Source organism: Sturnira hondurensis, unplaced genomic scaffold (assembly GCF_014824575.4).
Source record: "Sturnira hondurensis isolate 20B ecotype Veracruz unplaced genomic scaffold, ASM1482457v3 Scaffold0022215, whole genome shotgun sequence".
NCBI classification, from domain to species: domain Eukaryota; kingdom Metazoa; phylum Chordata; class Mammalia; order Chiroptera; family Phyllostomidae; genus Sturnira; species Sturnira hondurensis.
Window position 1 is genome coordinate 15363567 of NW_028094846.1, and position 15813 is coordinate 15379379.

General features: G+C 41.8%; 1 protein-coding gene across 7 annotated transcripts in view; it reads right to left on the reverse strand.

Moving 5' to 3' along the window:
* Positions 1–9100: 9100 nt before the first annotated feature.
* Positions 9101–15813, reverse strand: part of PROX1 (prospero homeobox 1) — a 52039-nt gene continuing 45326 nt past the window's right edge. For 6 of the 7 annotated variants that reach the window (XM_037034987.1, XM_037034988.1, XM_037034989.1 and 3 more), the window contains exon 5: positions 9101–14734. In XM_037034987.1, the coding sequence (XP_036890882.1) occupies positions 14546–14734 (189 nt within the window). In that variant the 3' untranslated portion in view covers positions 9101–14545. The remainder of the gene's footprint in view (positions 14735–15813) is intronic. The other variant, XM_037034994.1, reaches the window with a different exon arrangement.

A 15813-nucleotide genomic window follows, 5' to 3' on the forward strand; every position in this document is an offset into this window, starting at 1 on the left:
GTTGGGTGGCTATATCCAGATCTAGGAAGTGGTCACACAACTACAAATTTCTGTGTATATTTTCATTTTTTCAAATGTCAGTAGAGTTCACTCAGTTTACACTCTGATCATTTAAAAATGAATATTGATGTTCTGAACATGGTTTAACCTTTTCTTTTCTCTAGTCACTCTCATGCCAGTGGTGTCCCCTCAAATGTCACTGGCCTGGTTCCACAATGTCAGATGTATGCAGCAGAGAAAGGGGATATACCAGCAGCTGGAGGAGCTGAGCGGAAGGAAGGGGACTAAAACATATTAATCCCATCTTAGGCCACAGGCACTGTGTTAAATGCTTTCAGATACAATACCACATTGAACCCCCAGGGCCATCTGGCAAGAGTATTGTTAGGACTGTTTTCACACAGGAAGAAACTGAGGCTCAGAGAAATGAAGATTTGAACCAGGGTCCATTTAACTCCAAAATCCATAGGTCAGAAGCACCCGTTCATTTGGAGTTCCAGAGCCCTTAGGCCAGGTCACCAGAAATCCTTGAGACAGGACTTGGACAATATTGAAGTCAAAGCTGAATCCAAATGAGTTTGACCTCTCCACTTAGCAGTGGGTTTCTTTATTAGCAAAATATTCTGTCAAGCTGTCTCCTGTTGGGTAGATCAAAATTCTTTCCAACAGAATGAAGACTTATTGCCATTAGGAGAACGTTGCTATCTTGCTGTTTCAGCTCCCAAATCTACTCCTTGGAGCCCGCCATGGATTTTCCACCTACAATTTTGCTTAGTGTGTCAAGAGCAGATGAACAGGGCCGAGGAAGCTGTAGGCAGACAGAATTAGTGATAATTCTTTCCCACAACAGTGCACTCCATTCTTCCAGCATACCTCAAGTGCATGCCCTCGGCCAAAGCAGATCTGGCAAGAGGGAGATTAACAATGAGGACAAAAATAGTCCCTGACTTGATAAAACAAATATCAGCTGGGTCAAGGGACAAGAACTGACCATAACCAACCTTGGGATCAACTATGTTCTTCATTAGGACAGGATTGCACCATCTTAAGTATTTTACCTCATGCTAACTCTGCAGTGAGACCTTCTACCACTGCCCTTGAACTTAGTCAATATTTGCAAAGTGGGGGTGGGAGGGTGAGGGAAGAGGCTACAGATCAGCAGGAGGGGAAATGTAAGATATTCTGGAATAACCCTTTTGGTGTTCCATAAGGTCATAATTTCCTCCCATTTGTTGATCTTTCAAAATTGACCTTTGGAGAGGAGGTGGCTCAGGTGGATGTTTAGGGGATGTTTTGTGCACCACGTGGGGGTGAATTTGCATTGAATAAAACATGGCTTTGTCTTGATCTAGGCTCCATAATTTCCTCTCAAGGTACAGATGAGCTCATTTGGACATATCCGGCTCTGGATCAGTAAACACTCCGCATGGGTCAAATTCCAGCCACAGACCCCAGGGCACTTAGGGAGCCCATTGATTTTCCCTTTCCTGAGGTTTCAGGGTGAGAGGTCAGGGCAGTTGGGGGTACGTGTGGTTTAGATTCCCTCTGCCCCCGAGCTCTGCCTCCATACCCTCCCTGCCCAAGACTCCAGTTCCCGGAAGGGCGCGCGTTCAGTCTCCAAGCCCAGACAAGTTTCAGCCTCTGAGTGCGCCTTCTCCCCGACTCCCTCTCTTCCCCCATGTTGCTGTCTGCCCAGGCTGACAGCAGGACTTTGGTGCCAGCTGATTCTCAAGTTCTTTTCTTTTCTGACCACTCACCCTGAACTCCAGTCTTCCCAAATGAAGTTCTCTGCCTCTTTCTGCACTCCTTTCTTGCCTGTGGTGGCAACCTGCAAACCCATTGTCACACTGACCCGAGAAAATACATAGCACGTGCCTCCCGCGTATTTGATGCCCTCCCTTTCGTCTACAACACACACTTGTGCACAGCACTTGGAGCACACTCCTTTGAAGACAGGGTGTGTGTAGCTCTCTCCAGCTTGTGTTATCCTGCTTGCTTCTTTTACCAGGTGCCCAGCCAGCGTTGATGTGGGCTGTCAACTTGAGGAAAGGAGAGAAAAAGCAATAGGGCACCAATGGTGGCATTTAAAATGTCAGTGACCACCCTGTGGGGGTGACCATGTTCCCCATTCCCCACGGTTAACAATCATTCTTCCTCCAACTTCCCCTTCCTCCGGCCACTCACAGCGCACACTCTATACCAGGCATTTCTCATAGCTCATCTCATAGACTCCTCAGTTTGAGAGGTAAGTCTTAGCAAAGAACAAATGACTCGAAAAGACTGAAAACCTAACAAGCCATGGATGGGTTTTTCGGACGCAGGTCTGCCTGGCTCCTGCCCTCACCCCGAGTTCCGCCCCGAGTTCCGACAGCTGGGCTGAGCGGGCGCTGCAGACAGCCCCCCCCGCAGAACACAAACAGGACCGCGAAAGCATCGATCCGGGTTGGGACCTCGTTTCCTCTCCCTGGTGGAGGCCACGCTCTCCCTCTGTGCTTTTGTCTCTCAGTATGTTCGCCTCTTACACACACAAGTTGTGCTTGCTGGTTGAAAAAAATTGAAACATTTCAGAAACATCAAAATAAATGTGAAAATTGCCAGCTCACCTAAATGCTTCCTTTCTTATTTTCACCCCATGGAAGTAGTGTTTATTATGGTGGTGGTGTGTTCTCCAAATTCTGTGCGTGTGCACACACACGCATGCACATGGTAGATACAAAGATATACCAACTCTTTTTAAAAAAACTAGAGTTATATTATATAGGTATATTCCTATACTTACTTTTCAAATTAACAACGCATTATAGATAACTTTCCACTTCACTACTTAGCTACAGCTCAGCCTCAAACTTTCAATGGACGCATAATATTCCATAAGCCATGGAATTCAACTACAAATCGTACAACTAAAAGCACACATAAAGCGTAAAACAAAAGATAATTTTGGTGTGTGGCTGTGGCAGCATAACAGAGAAGTAGTTATTTTTGAGGTCAGTTTTGCTTGAGTCAAATTTGCCTAAAAGAGGAATAAAGAAACATGATTTTTTAAAAACAGTTCATCGAGTCAAGGACATTTGGTTTGCCTACCATGCTCCATCATCCATATAACTCCACAATGCCTCCCTCTGGGCATTCCATATAGGGTTTAGACACCACAGCTCAGGTCCTCCCAGCTTCAGGCCAGTGTCCGTGTCTCTGCCTTGTTCAGTCAGGGGCAAGCACTGCTTCTAGAAAGGGACTCAGTGAGCAAACACAGGAAATAGAGAGTCAAGGTTTTGACTTGAATTTTTAAATAAGGTCTTCAAACTCAATGTGGAGACAGTAGTCTTGGAAGGCAAGACTTAATTTGCCAGAGTCTAGCTTTTTTCTTTCTTTCTTTTTTTTGATAGAAAAGACTCTTTTTGGTTTCAAAAGTTAAGTACCAAAAGAATCAAGGCATAAAGCCTCATACACAACAAAGAACGGAGAGGCAACAGATGAGCCGCCAGCCTTGCTCGTCCTCACTGGCTGGAAGTTTTCTTGGACTAGGAGACAAATAGGTAGGAACAGAGAGACTTCATCAGACCCTGTCCCTTCCAAAGGGGCCTGCTCCGAATGTCCTGGGCGGAGTCTGGGATTTGGGTAGAGGCAACAGACACAGCAGCATGTCTAGAAGAAGGAATTTGTATCCATGTCCTACCTGGGACCTACAATATAGTAGCAATGCAGAAATGCCTTGGGACAATACGCTGTGGTGCAGAGGAGTACAGATTTCATGGGTGCTGGGAACAGAGGGCCTCAGCATCAGAGTGGCTTGAGAAAAGAGTCAAACATTCATGTCCAGGCCCCCGGGAGAAATATGCTTGGGAAGAAAGGGATCCAGGGATGGCCTGTGGATGCCTCAGGGGAGAGCAGTGTGAACCCCGGAAGCCCAATGCAGTGATAGCGAAATTCGCAAACCAGGTGCGGCACCTGGATGACAGCTTGGAATCAGATGGCTCAGGACTCCTGCTCAAGGACCAGAGGGGAGGGCATTGTCAAATGTGAGCCAAGAAGCAGAAGCCTCCTCACCAATAACACCCAGAAACTTAGATGCCACCCTAAAGGAAGGAGCGGAAAAGGATGGAAGCTAGTCTGAAAGTAACTAGATTGTTTTCTGTCATCAGACAAGAATGGAGCTTGAGGTAGAGATTATGCTGAGTCATAGGGGAAAAAATCACACGTTTAACTGAACCGAATATGTGGCTTTGTGATTCGGCCTGCTCATAAGTGTAGATATTTCTAAAAAGTTGGCTGCTAGAGGTAGATTGGTAAGGCAAAAGCATGCACATTTTTAAGTGTTATCGATGTTGCCAAGTTTTCCTTCAATGTCCTGTTGCTTACAATGACATTCTCATACGTGTCACCAAATTGCCTGGGATCAGTGCTCTCCAAGTCAACACTGTTTAGAGCCTGATACCTTGCCCTCGCTTCTTAGGATATAAACGAATAAGTTTTCATTTTAAATCAGTCATCTGGAAAAATGAAATTTTCATGATTCCTTTTATGTAGCACGGAGAGCCTATTTTTAATTTGCATTCCTTTTCTGGATTTCTTTCTTTCTTTTTAATTACTAAGGAAAATCTTTAAGCCCCGCTAGATGAGTCTGGCTTTTTCAGATACTCGGAGCTCCAAAAAGACAGATTTAAATGAGCCATGGTGCCTGAATTAGGCAACCTGGCAAACTAAAACGGCTGCGAGAGCAAAGGCTACTTGGTTCCAGTAAAAGAAGGAAGTAGGAGGCAGTAGCACATAGTGGTTGAGTTCCATTCTCACTAGGAGGCAGAAAAAACAAATCAACACACGAAGAAAACTTTCCCTGTTTTCACCTCAGAAGTCTAGATCTTCTTTCATCCCAGTTTGTTACAAGTAATGAGTCCTGCTCATGTGTACGAGAGCATTTTTTAAAGTCTACATTACATTTTATTTAGTGATTTTGTGTTGAATTAATAAATGTGAGGTTCATAAAACAAACTGAATAGTTTCTGTAAATGTATGTAATTTATGTGTTTACCTAAGGTGATCTATTTTGGAATATTTGATATAATTCACACATAAAACTATAAAGGCCAGGTGCCTTTGGAAAAAGAGGACGGTTTTTTTGGTTGTTGTTTTATTTTGTTTTCCTGGACAATCTTTTCAATATTTTTCATGTCCTTGGCTCCTAAGCATTTTTTTTACTTCTAGAAAAAAATTTTACCTTTTCTTTTCACTCAGAAATGCATCCATTTTGGCTGAGATTACTTACACATCTAACCATAGTGTTGATTTTACAATGTCTTGGGTATCAAACGAAGAAAAGATGTGAACAATAGTCAGCTGGTAATATGTCATTATTCATGAGGGTTTAGAGAATGCAGACACTAACATTCAGACACCCGTCCCAAATTGTGCTTGGGTGCCTCGGCATGCATCCTTCTCTGTGTCAGACCTCAAGACTTTCCTGCTCAACCTTATACCAGTTGCTGAGCTATGAGGGAACATTTGGGAAGACATTTCTCTGGTTACCAGAGTTTCCAGTTGTGAGTGATTGGAAATAAAGCCATTGATTCTTGGAATTATTTCCCAACAGGTCAAAAGTAACAACAGGACAAGAAATCCATAGCTCCCATTTGCATGGTCTAGAGCTGCACGCACCAAGGAATTTCCAGGACCAGCAAAGTGCAGAGTACTATTTGCACAAGCACTGGGGAAAACCCAGGCTTTCTCTACCAGCAGATTTATTTGCAGAGACACAGGCATTTTTTCCAGGGTGGCTGCCAAACTATCTCCTGAGCCTGTCTAGCTAGCACCTGGGCCACTCTGCAGGGGGCTTTGCAAATAATACCCTCCCCTTTGCCAGGGTAGAGGCAGGCTGAGTGATTCTGTTTCAGTCTCTTGTGGCACCTTAATCTTCCTAAGCTGCTCCACTCCTATTCTGGGGCCTACCCAAGCATGGCTGGCTGGAGGTGTGGCCACAGAAGCTCTTCCTCCGAGGCTGAGGGCAAGGGCCTGGGGAAATGGTAAATGTGGGACAGAAGCTTTCACTTCCTGAAGAATTTCTGTGTTCTTCATACTTGAATGTCCTGGGAAGCTGTGATGGGTCTGGGGGTAATTCTTAGATCGCAGCTTAAGAAAGCATGGCATGATGACAAAAGCCACCCACTGGAGAAGAAAGGGAATGATAGTGATTCACCCCAAACCCATGTGCTGGGCTCTGTACTGTTTCTATAGTATAAAAATAATCTCTTTTTTTGAAGGTTTAATAGAACTCAGGTACGCTATCATTTATTTCAAGTTTTACATTCATCCCTACAGATCTCTTACTCTCCCCAATGAATGCTGTGTTGTTCAGCAGAATACTCCTTTCTTTAAATGAAGGTTTGGCAGAACCTGTTGTTTGGTACCCACATTCATACTTAGAGACCTGTTCTATCATATTCAATGAGATCATTGCTGTTTTAAGCAAAGCACTGCTCCTTCTAAATGAGCCTTTTATTGCATCCCACTATAAAGGGGAAGCTCCTTTGGTTAAAGAGGTCCCAGTCTGGTAGCCCTTGAGATAATACCACATTACCCACAGGGCGTTCCACCTGCGGCCTGTGGGCTGCATGCAGCCCAGGATGGCTATGAAGGTGGCCCAAGACCTTAACACCTTAAACCTTAAAGCCTTTACTTAAGACCTTTTCTTTTGCTCATCAGTTTTCATTAGTGTTTGCGTATTTAATGTGTGGCCCAGAGACGCCAAAGGGTTGCACACCCCCGTGAGAGATCTAGAAAATGAAACCCACTATGTTAGATTATCACCCAAATTTCTTTGGTTCTAATCACTTGGTGGGGAAGGCCTCCAGCCCCTCATCCCTGGCATCTGGTGTCCTTGGATGCAATAGGAACACATAAAATGTACCCCTGTGCACCACGTATCTTTTTTGTGTGCATATGCCACTGGAAGAGAAACATGAATACAGAGATGTCCTGATGCTGTCTTTATTAGGTGGCTTGTCCGTGTGACCAGAAGGAGGACCGGCGCTCCCCAAGAGCACTGTCTTTTGTCAAAGGGCAGAGATGCTTATTGAACGGAGATGGGTCCCAGAGAGGGAAGGATCCAAAGTCATGTTTGGTCAACCTCAGCATATTGTCCTTGCCTGGACCCGCAACTTCAACAGCCTTTCCTATAAAGAGCATAAACATCTTCATAAACTTGTTTTTTCCCCCCATGTAGGACTCTTTCAAAATCAACATGGTGGCTGAAATGATTCTAAGAATCCTTGAGCCCCTTGTAATTCTTCTGATTCCCCTGGACACTCAAGGGTTAAGTGACTTACCTGGGTTTCCCCGGCTGAGCCCCATGAAGATTTAGAAATGAATTGATTGGAGCCAGCATTCCCAAACCCGGGGAGAGCATACGATTGCTTCTTCACCCCAGTGTTTTGAACATTCCCCCTGCCCAAGAGTTACGCTGTCAGTGAAGGGAGGTGTAGCACCATTTCTTCCCCCAATAATCTTTCAAAATCAGCCATTTTCTAGTATTTCCAAAATCAGCTGTTTTCCTTTACATATGGTTCCTTGGTATTTTATGCCTCTTAAAATATGAGTGTGCCTATACCCCCAAACCTGGTGATACAATGCAAATATTTTGTTTTCCTCTGATTTTTACTCAAGCATCTCTACCCATCACCTCAGCATGTATTAGTGAATTGATTGTGAAAATGCAATAATTTTTAATTGTCAGTCTTTAAGAAAAGCTTGTAAATCATTTATGATGGAAAATAAAGAGAAGAGTGAATAAACCCAGCCTTGTCTTTATTATTAGCTTGTAAAGGTTATATTTCCAGGAGTAACAAACACCTGATAGACAATGGAGACAGATGTGTGGAACGAGATGTGTGATCAAGGTTCAGGTCAGTCTCGAGAATGGTGGTGCACATACCAATGTTGTCATAAAACTTAGTCACAAAAGTAGTGACCTGAAGCTATATTTTTAATAAACCTCTTAACAGAAACATTACCACCTGCTGTAACTTCTTAGTGGCTTAGTCGCTGCCTGGATTACCCAGTCTGTTTGAAAGCAGATCGGTATTAAATAAGTACAAGAAGATGGGTCATCACATCACTGCAAATGCCTTCTCCCTTTCAAGAGCAGGTTGGGGAGGGGATTTTTTTTTTCTCCAATCAGGGAATAAATATTTTGGCATAGAGGGACACAGGCATACTCTTTTGAATAATTTAATTAGGAAGACTGGAATTTAAACCCGTGCCTCTAAATAGAAAAAGAGCTGAAAATGAAAAAGTACTATTATCATTGAACAGTTTTGATATTGCATTGATTCTAAGCACCCTCATGTTCACAGGGTCAAAATGTAAAGCTTTCACCATTTAGGTGAAAGCAAAAGGAGGAATCTGAGAGATCAAGACCCAGTCTACAATAATAGGGGAGATGGGGAAGTACAGCTGTGGATGGTGCATTTATAGAGTCAACCAAAAGTACACAGTGATGTCTGCTAATTCTTCATGTTTCTGATTTGATTTTAAACCGCAGCAGAAGAGATACGGGAAATTTTTAACAACCATACAACCGATGTTCTTAGTATGAGACAAGCTGCCAATCATGTCTAAAGGAACATTTTAGAAAGGTTTTGAAAGTGTACCCTAGTGCTTAGTCTCAAGTTCAATCAGAGTAGAAAAACAATATAAGCTCTCACTCCCCATGTTTCAAGGGACCCATTTGCCATCCTGTGACTTTTAAGAACAACTTTCCTCGTTCTTCAAATCACTGGACACTAGCAATGGAACTGCCTTTAGCTCACAACACTGCTTTGAGCTAAAGCTTTTATTGTTTTTAGATTTTGAGTACTAAAGTTAAATCTGTGCGAAGACCTTTCAGAGGGACGTGTAACCAGTCACTACAAGAACCTGAAATAAAGGAAAGATCATTCCTAGGAGCTGCGTGCATCAATGTTAGGTTTGCATAATTAAGAACTGTAATAAGAGGGAAAGTCCATAACTGATCTCGCAGCTGCAGCTAGCCTGTTGCCCTACAAATCCACGCAGGTTCAAAAATTAAATGTCGGGTTTTTTTTTTTTTTGAAAAAAAATCAAACGGCACTGAGCTTGTAATGTATATTTTATTTTGCACAAGCTTGCATATATACTGCACATACATTCAGTTTAAGAGAAGATGGAAGGCACACAAGGCAATTGGACTACTGTATCCTTTAAGTGGTACAAAGAAAAAGGTAGAAGTTCGGAGAGTGTACAAAAGCTTAAAACACACAAAGTAAAACCCCCTTCCCCCCTCCCCCCAACAACCTTTTATTTCCTGTTTTAAAATTTAGTAGCTGCCAAACTAAATTTTGTACTTTTACTTTAAAATCAATTGTCTACTGCACCTTTTTATTTTCTTTTTAATATGGACAGGGAGTCTCATTGTTTAAAATCATATCAATTAATATTACAGTACATCCTTGGTAATACAAAATTGTACACCTTCATCAAATAAATTAGGATAAATTAAACCAATAAATTATGCAAAGTCTTCAGAACAACAGACAACAACAAAAATCCACAATTGAAATTGCCTCTAGCTAAAAAAAAAAATAATTGACTTTATCAGTTCAGTTATTGTACTATATTTAAATCAAAGGATCTTTATTACAAAAAAAGAGCTTAATAATGCTATTTACAACATATTGCTAAATAATATAAAGGCAGTGTTTTGTCACGGTTTATACTATATACATATGAGAAATGGCTGGGACAGTATCGGGAAAACCACAACTTTGATTCTTCCAGGTAGCTAGCGCTGAGACCAAGTCCAAATGCATTTGTTTTGCTAACTGTCATCTAGAAATGGTGATATATAGTTTTAAAACACTTACCCTCTCCCCCCTCTGCGATGTGGTGTATTATAGTATTTTCAAAAAAACAGAATGAACACATTTTCACCAAGGAAGGCCAGTCTGTTTGCCTTTTCCGCTCATGTTTGTACATTTTGGGGATGGGGGGGTGTCAGATTTGCAAGAGGGCTCAGCTGAAAGGACTCGAAAAGCTCAGGTGCGTCGATATTCTTTTATATTCTTAGAAGGAAAATTACAGGAAGATGCGGAGGTTAGATACCAGTTTTGATCCCAGCTCTGAACGTGAGCATTTTAGCTTTACTTTTAGCGACGGTTTACAACCAACAGAGCTACAGAAAACCAAGCTGCGTTTCCTTCAACACAACATTTAAGTGCAATACAGCAACTGCTCACTCCTATCAACCGGTCCCATTCTTTTAAGGGGAGCTTTTGGAAAACAATGTTTCTTGTCATTTGCAAACACAGAGTTTGTACCAGAAGGAAACATTTGTACTATTCACACCAATGAATATTCTATAATATACACGGCAAAGAGGTTTTACATGGACACCGCTTCTTTCAGGGAAGGCTGTAAACCGCATTTTCTTTGATGAATTTATTTGATTGCTTCTGGGGGGGACATTCTATTCTTAAAACCCCCAAAATCTTCAGCTTGATGAGTGAATATAAACCTGTACGTGTGTGTGAGTGTGTAAGGGGGTTACTTACTATAGGTCTTCATGTACATAGAAAATAAATTTCCTAAATTTACAGAAACTGCACTGCCCTTGCCCTTGACATCTGATGAAAGAGACTGTTATCTTTTCAAAGTAGAGAGCAGGATTTTCAAGAATGCTTTCAACTGTCTACACAGTCCCTGTAATGTTCGTAATAAATTCAACAGATGTTGTGAGAATGTAGTTATTTATTAAAATCTCATGTCTTACGTAACAGCAGCCATGAGGTTAAATATTTACATTGCTTTATAAAAGTTCCCCTCTTGCTTTAGTGTTTTTGTTTTGCTTTTTTTGTGGTTTTTAAAATTCTTACAAATGATATTCACCCACATCCCTAGCACAGCAACAAAGATTCTGCAAACATAAAACACTTTAATTAAATAACACTCGGAGGCACAAAGCAAACTTCGGGAAAATGTGGGTGAATGTTTCCTTAAATAATCACTACCTTCTACCATCTTCCACATTGTTTTACCATTTAATGTGAAACATCCTCATTAAACAGCCAGAGATACAGTAAGAATTAAATGTTTTGTTGTTGCAAATAGAACATTCTTCTCACAAAACATAACAAGTGTCTAAAATAGGTCCTTAGATCTAGATAGGAAAAGGGAAGCTTTCCACTTCACACGCATATATATGTATATTTTTACATGTGTGTATACGTGTGCATGTGTTTTTGTGTTCACACATCTGCACACACATATATAGCACATGGTATGAAATATTGCTTCTATACAACTTTTCATTAGGCTAAGAAAACACAAGATTTGCACCACAGTTACAAAAAATTGGCTTCTACAAGAATTTTCAAAACTTGAATGCTGCTCAAACAATTGAGGAAAAAATAATTTGCGGTATCAAACTGTTCTAAAAATTCTCTTCTTCAAAAACGTATTCTCCCGCTTTGTTTTAAAAAGACACAAAATATGCATAGCTATCAACATTATGTCCAACAGCCAGAAAAAAAATCTAGTGTTTAGTGTTTATTGCAGCCGTAGTAATTGGAAATAAAGTCAAAAAGATGGAATCAAAAGCCACAGAAGGCACAAGAACAATTGTACTTGGGGGAAAAAACTGGTATTTGGAAGGATTTTTTTTAAATCCCCCCGCTGGTGCATTTTAGGTCTAGGCACAGACTATAACCTCGAGTGTATATGCAAAAATAATTTAGCAGAAAATAAGTGATAATGTGGTATTTCAGCTTGGACTTTAGACTTTTTTCCCCTATGCCAACTGTCTCTCATCCTTTGCCGTCCCACCATAGAAAGTTAACTTCCTCCCAAGCAGCCAATTTGCACTTGGTGAGAGTTGAGAGAAGAGTGGAAAGATAGTGATTTGAAAAAAAGCAACCAACAAACTGTTAACTAGGACTTTTGAGAGACAGGCTTTTGTCATTTTCCAATGCACTTGGAGGCACAAGATTTCGCGATCGTAAAAGTGGGAAAACATCACCTAAAAGCAAAGCGATCAAGTTCTATTTTCAGAACAATGAGGTGAGTTTGTCCTCCTGTTGCAATTTCTACTCCGAAATAATTTCCATGCCTCGGTGAATGCTCAGAGGATATTATTGTTGATAAGCGCATCTGCCCGCAGTTGTGAGTATACACTTTTGCTTAATTTGGCCATTTAAATCAGAAAGGCAGGGGAGAATGATACTAAAATCCAAATCAGTCTGGAATCCACACCGAATCTGCCCCAGCTCCAGAAGATTCTAGCAATCTAACTACACAGGTGGACACGTCATGGTTTTGCCTTTTACTTTGCAAATGGCAACACACTCTTGGTATGAATTCCATGGAACAGCCAAGACCCAGTGGGATTTGATGTGAACAGTGAGTGTCACACTCCTTCACAAGAAGCAAGGCAAGGAGTGTGACCAAGGGTTGAGATTGTTTCCCTACTTTGTGCGACTGGGTTTTTTTTCTTTTGGTTCGTATTTTATTCCAAGGTAACGATTATCTGAACGTATCCCCCTCCCCCACCATACCCTCCGCAGCAAGCTGGGACAAGAACAAATGGGATCGAATGGCTCTGGGTGTGTGGTGGGGGACAGTGCGTGGTGGGGGACAGTGCGAGCTGGGCCATGTGTTGGCTGGTTGGTGGCTGCTCCGGCCAGTGTCACTGCGAGAGCCAGTTAGTCCCCTCAGCAGCGCGGGCCGACACAGGGCCTCGCAGGTTCATTTAAAGTCAGCAGGTTTTAAGGCTTTGTGCTGACAGTAACTGCCTTCATCCATTCCTGTCCATCAGCAGAATCTATAAACGACATGATATTACGGCAATGGGGTCAGCTCGTTAGTCACGTGAGTCCACCTGCATCCTCCCAACTCAAATGCATGTTCGTAGCAATTAAGGGAAAATGTTTATGTTCCATGTGATCTAAATAGCAGGTTTGTTACTGTGTCATTTTTTAGGAGGTGTATGTATAGCAAGTGACCTAAGGGGAGGGAAGGGTCAGAAAAAAACCCTCATGAATGAACAAGGAATTCTTACTGCATCTGCACACAAAACCCATCTAATACAACAAGTGCGAACGACACATGACTTCTTAAGAGCAAGTATGGAACACTGTACACCTTTGAAAGACTGAAAAAAAAAAGAGAAAAAGAAAAGAAGAGGAGAACCATTGAAGAAAGCATAAAATAGCAGCTAGCTTTCTTATGTGTGCTGAAGTTGTGTCTTTCGGGTCCACCCCCAAAGGCTGCTCTGCAATCCACTTTTCTCACATTTTGGTCAACACTAGCTTCTGAATCAGAAGAGACTTAAAATCAAATGCTTTAAAATGCTATACCTAGAATGAAGACACACCTAAGTAGACTGTCACCACTTTGAATATCCATCAGGGTAGTGCAGAACTGAGAGAGGCGATCTCATACAGGCTCCTCTGAGGAGATGAAGACCGAGTCAGCAAAGGGCTGTCAACAAACTTCTGGTGTAGGCGGGAATTATACGGCTAAGTTGGGGCATCCCTTATTCCTTATTATAGGAAGTTATTCAGAAACAGTGCTTTCTTTTTTTTTAAAAAAAAAAGAAGTGTTAAATATTAAAGAGAAATAATAATTCTTTTAAGCATATAAACAAAGTTGAGCAAAGAGTAAGTTTGCAACTTATGTGCCTTTTAATAGCTGAAGCGAGACAAACAGAAAGTGGTAACAGGTTATAGGGCTTTTTCTCTATGAAGAATGATACAGACTCATTATGAAGAGGAACCTATTCCGAAGTTCAGAGAGGCGACCAGGTCATCACAAGGGCATTTCCAGTCTCCTCTTAAAGGAGTCACAACTGTGTTGCCTCCATAGGAAACTGGAGTTTGGGGGGGGGCGGTCGGGGGGGAAGGAGAGTTGCCATTTCTCTTAGGAAAGGTTTGACAGTTATAGTCATTACTTTTTTTTTTAATTTGGCCTTTTGTGACACTTTTGAAATATGAGCTGTTCATCTGCCACTGGCATTATTTTTACACATGTAATAAAAAAGCTATTTACTGAGTTCCAACCAAACGATATATTTTTAAGTTTTTGAAGTGGTTTCATTGAGTTTTCTGACCTTCACAGCAGAAAAACAAGGGACCCGTCACCCGCCTGTGGAGCTGTGCTGTGTCACGGGTCCCCCTGCCCCGTGTCCTGCGCAGCAAAGCATTCGTCAAGCAGATGCATCTTTAACAAACGCCTTTCCTCGTTCCTATAGACTTTCCATGCGTCAACATTTCTTTCTTCCCTGAAAATTAACCCAATTTTAAGTCTCCAAATGTTAAGGGCCTTGGGCAAAAGTAACTAAAGGCAGAAGGAAAATAACCATCCCCTCGCAACGGAAAAAAAAGAAAGGGAGAGAAAGATGCTGAAGAGGAATTACCAGCTGATTTTGTAACATATCCATGCCTCCCAGACACATACACATGAAATCAAAATCTAGACACGTATAACTTGGACATCCAAAGGGGATCGCTACTATTCATACATTCGAAAAGAGTTATTGAAATTTCTACTCATGAAGCAGCTCTTGTAGGCAGTTCGGGGATTTGAAAATCTCAGGGACTTCACTATCCAGCTTGCAGATGACCTTGTATATGGCCTTCTTCCAGGAAGGATCAACATCTTTGCCTGCGATAATGGCATTGAAAAACTCCCGTAACGTGATCTGCGCAACTTCCAGGAATCTCTCTGGAACCTGCTGATACAAGGAGACAATGGCATTAATAAAGTTTTCAGTTTCAAGTCTTCAGTTCTTCAAAGGAAACTGAGCTAAGCTCTTTCTTTCAGAAAGGGGCCTACGCGGCACCTGCATTTTCTACAAATGGCCGGCCTCTCTTCTCTTCTGTAAAGTTGTTATATATAGTAGCTTTGTAATGTGGGGTGGACAGCTCTGTAGAGTTTCAGGAAGAGACCTGTGCCAAGGGTGCACGCAGACCTATTGAACAGCCGGGGCTCCGTTGTGAATATTAGTGCAGGGAAAGGGAGCGCTCTGCTGGGATTCCTCTCTTCTGGTGTATTCCTGGAGCGAGGCTCCAACCAATCTTTCAGAATGGGAACTGAATCTCCTTTTGATGTCCATTATGAAAACAAAACCCATTCTCAAAAGTAGAGCAGTAAATAACTGGCCTTTGTTATGCACTGAACCCAGGAAAACCCAAATCTCCAAGGCCTGCCTGTACCAGAGGATGACTCAGACGCTAAATTGTCTGATTAAAGTAATCTGCACTATAAAGTGCTCTACATACAGAAAGGAGTAAGATAATAGCCTTGACACTGAGTCCCAACATATAAAGTTTGTACTGAACCTAAAATTCTCCAACAGAAAGTACTTGACCTTGAAATTAGAATTGCTCCATAACAGAGTAATTTAGGCAGCTGATCGTCATAATAATAAAAGCTAACATTTTTGGAGTGCTTATTTTGTGTCGGACACCGTGTTATGAGTTGAATGTGAACTATGTCATTCAGTCCCCCAACATCTCTATGTGACATTCTTGTCCCCATTTTAAGGTGAGAAAACTGAGGTTCACAGAGACCAAGGGAATTATTCAAAGTCATCAGAATCCAAGGCAAACATTCTCCAAATATTCTTTTTAGAATCCCTAATTGCTAAGCCTTTTTCTTCCACAGCAATTAGCCTATGTGTGTAGTGTGTGTGTTTCTGTGCTGTGACTGAGCCTAACTGTTTGCTTAATAGTCTGACCTCTTGTCTAGGGAAAGAAATAGCTGCTGATGTACTTACCTGGTATTGCAAGGCATGGCCTATCCCTCCCTGCA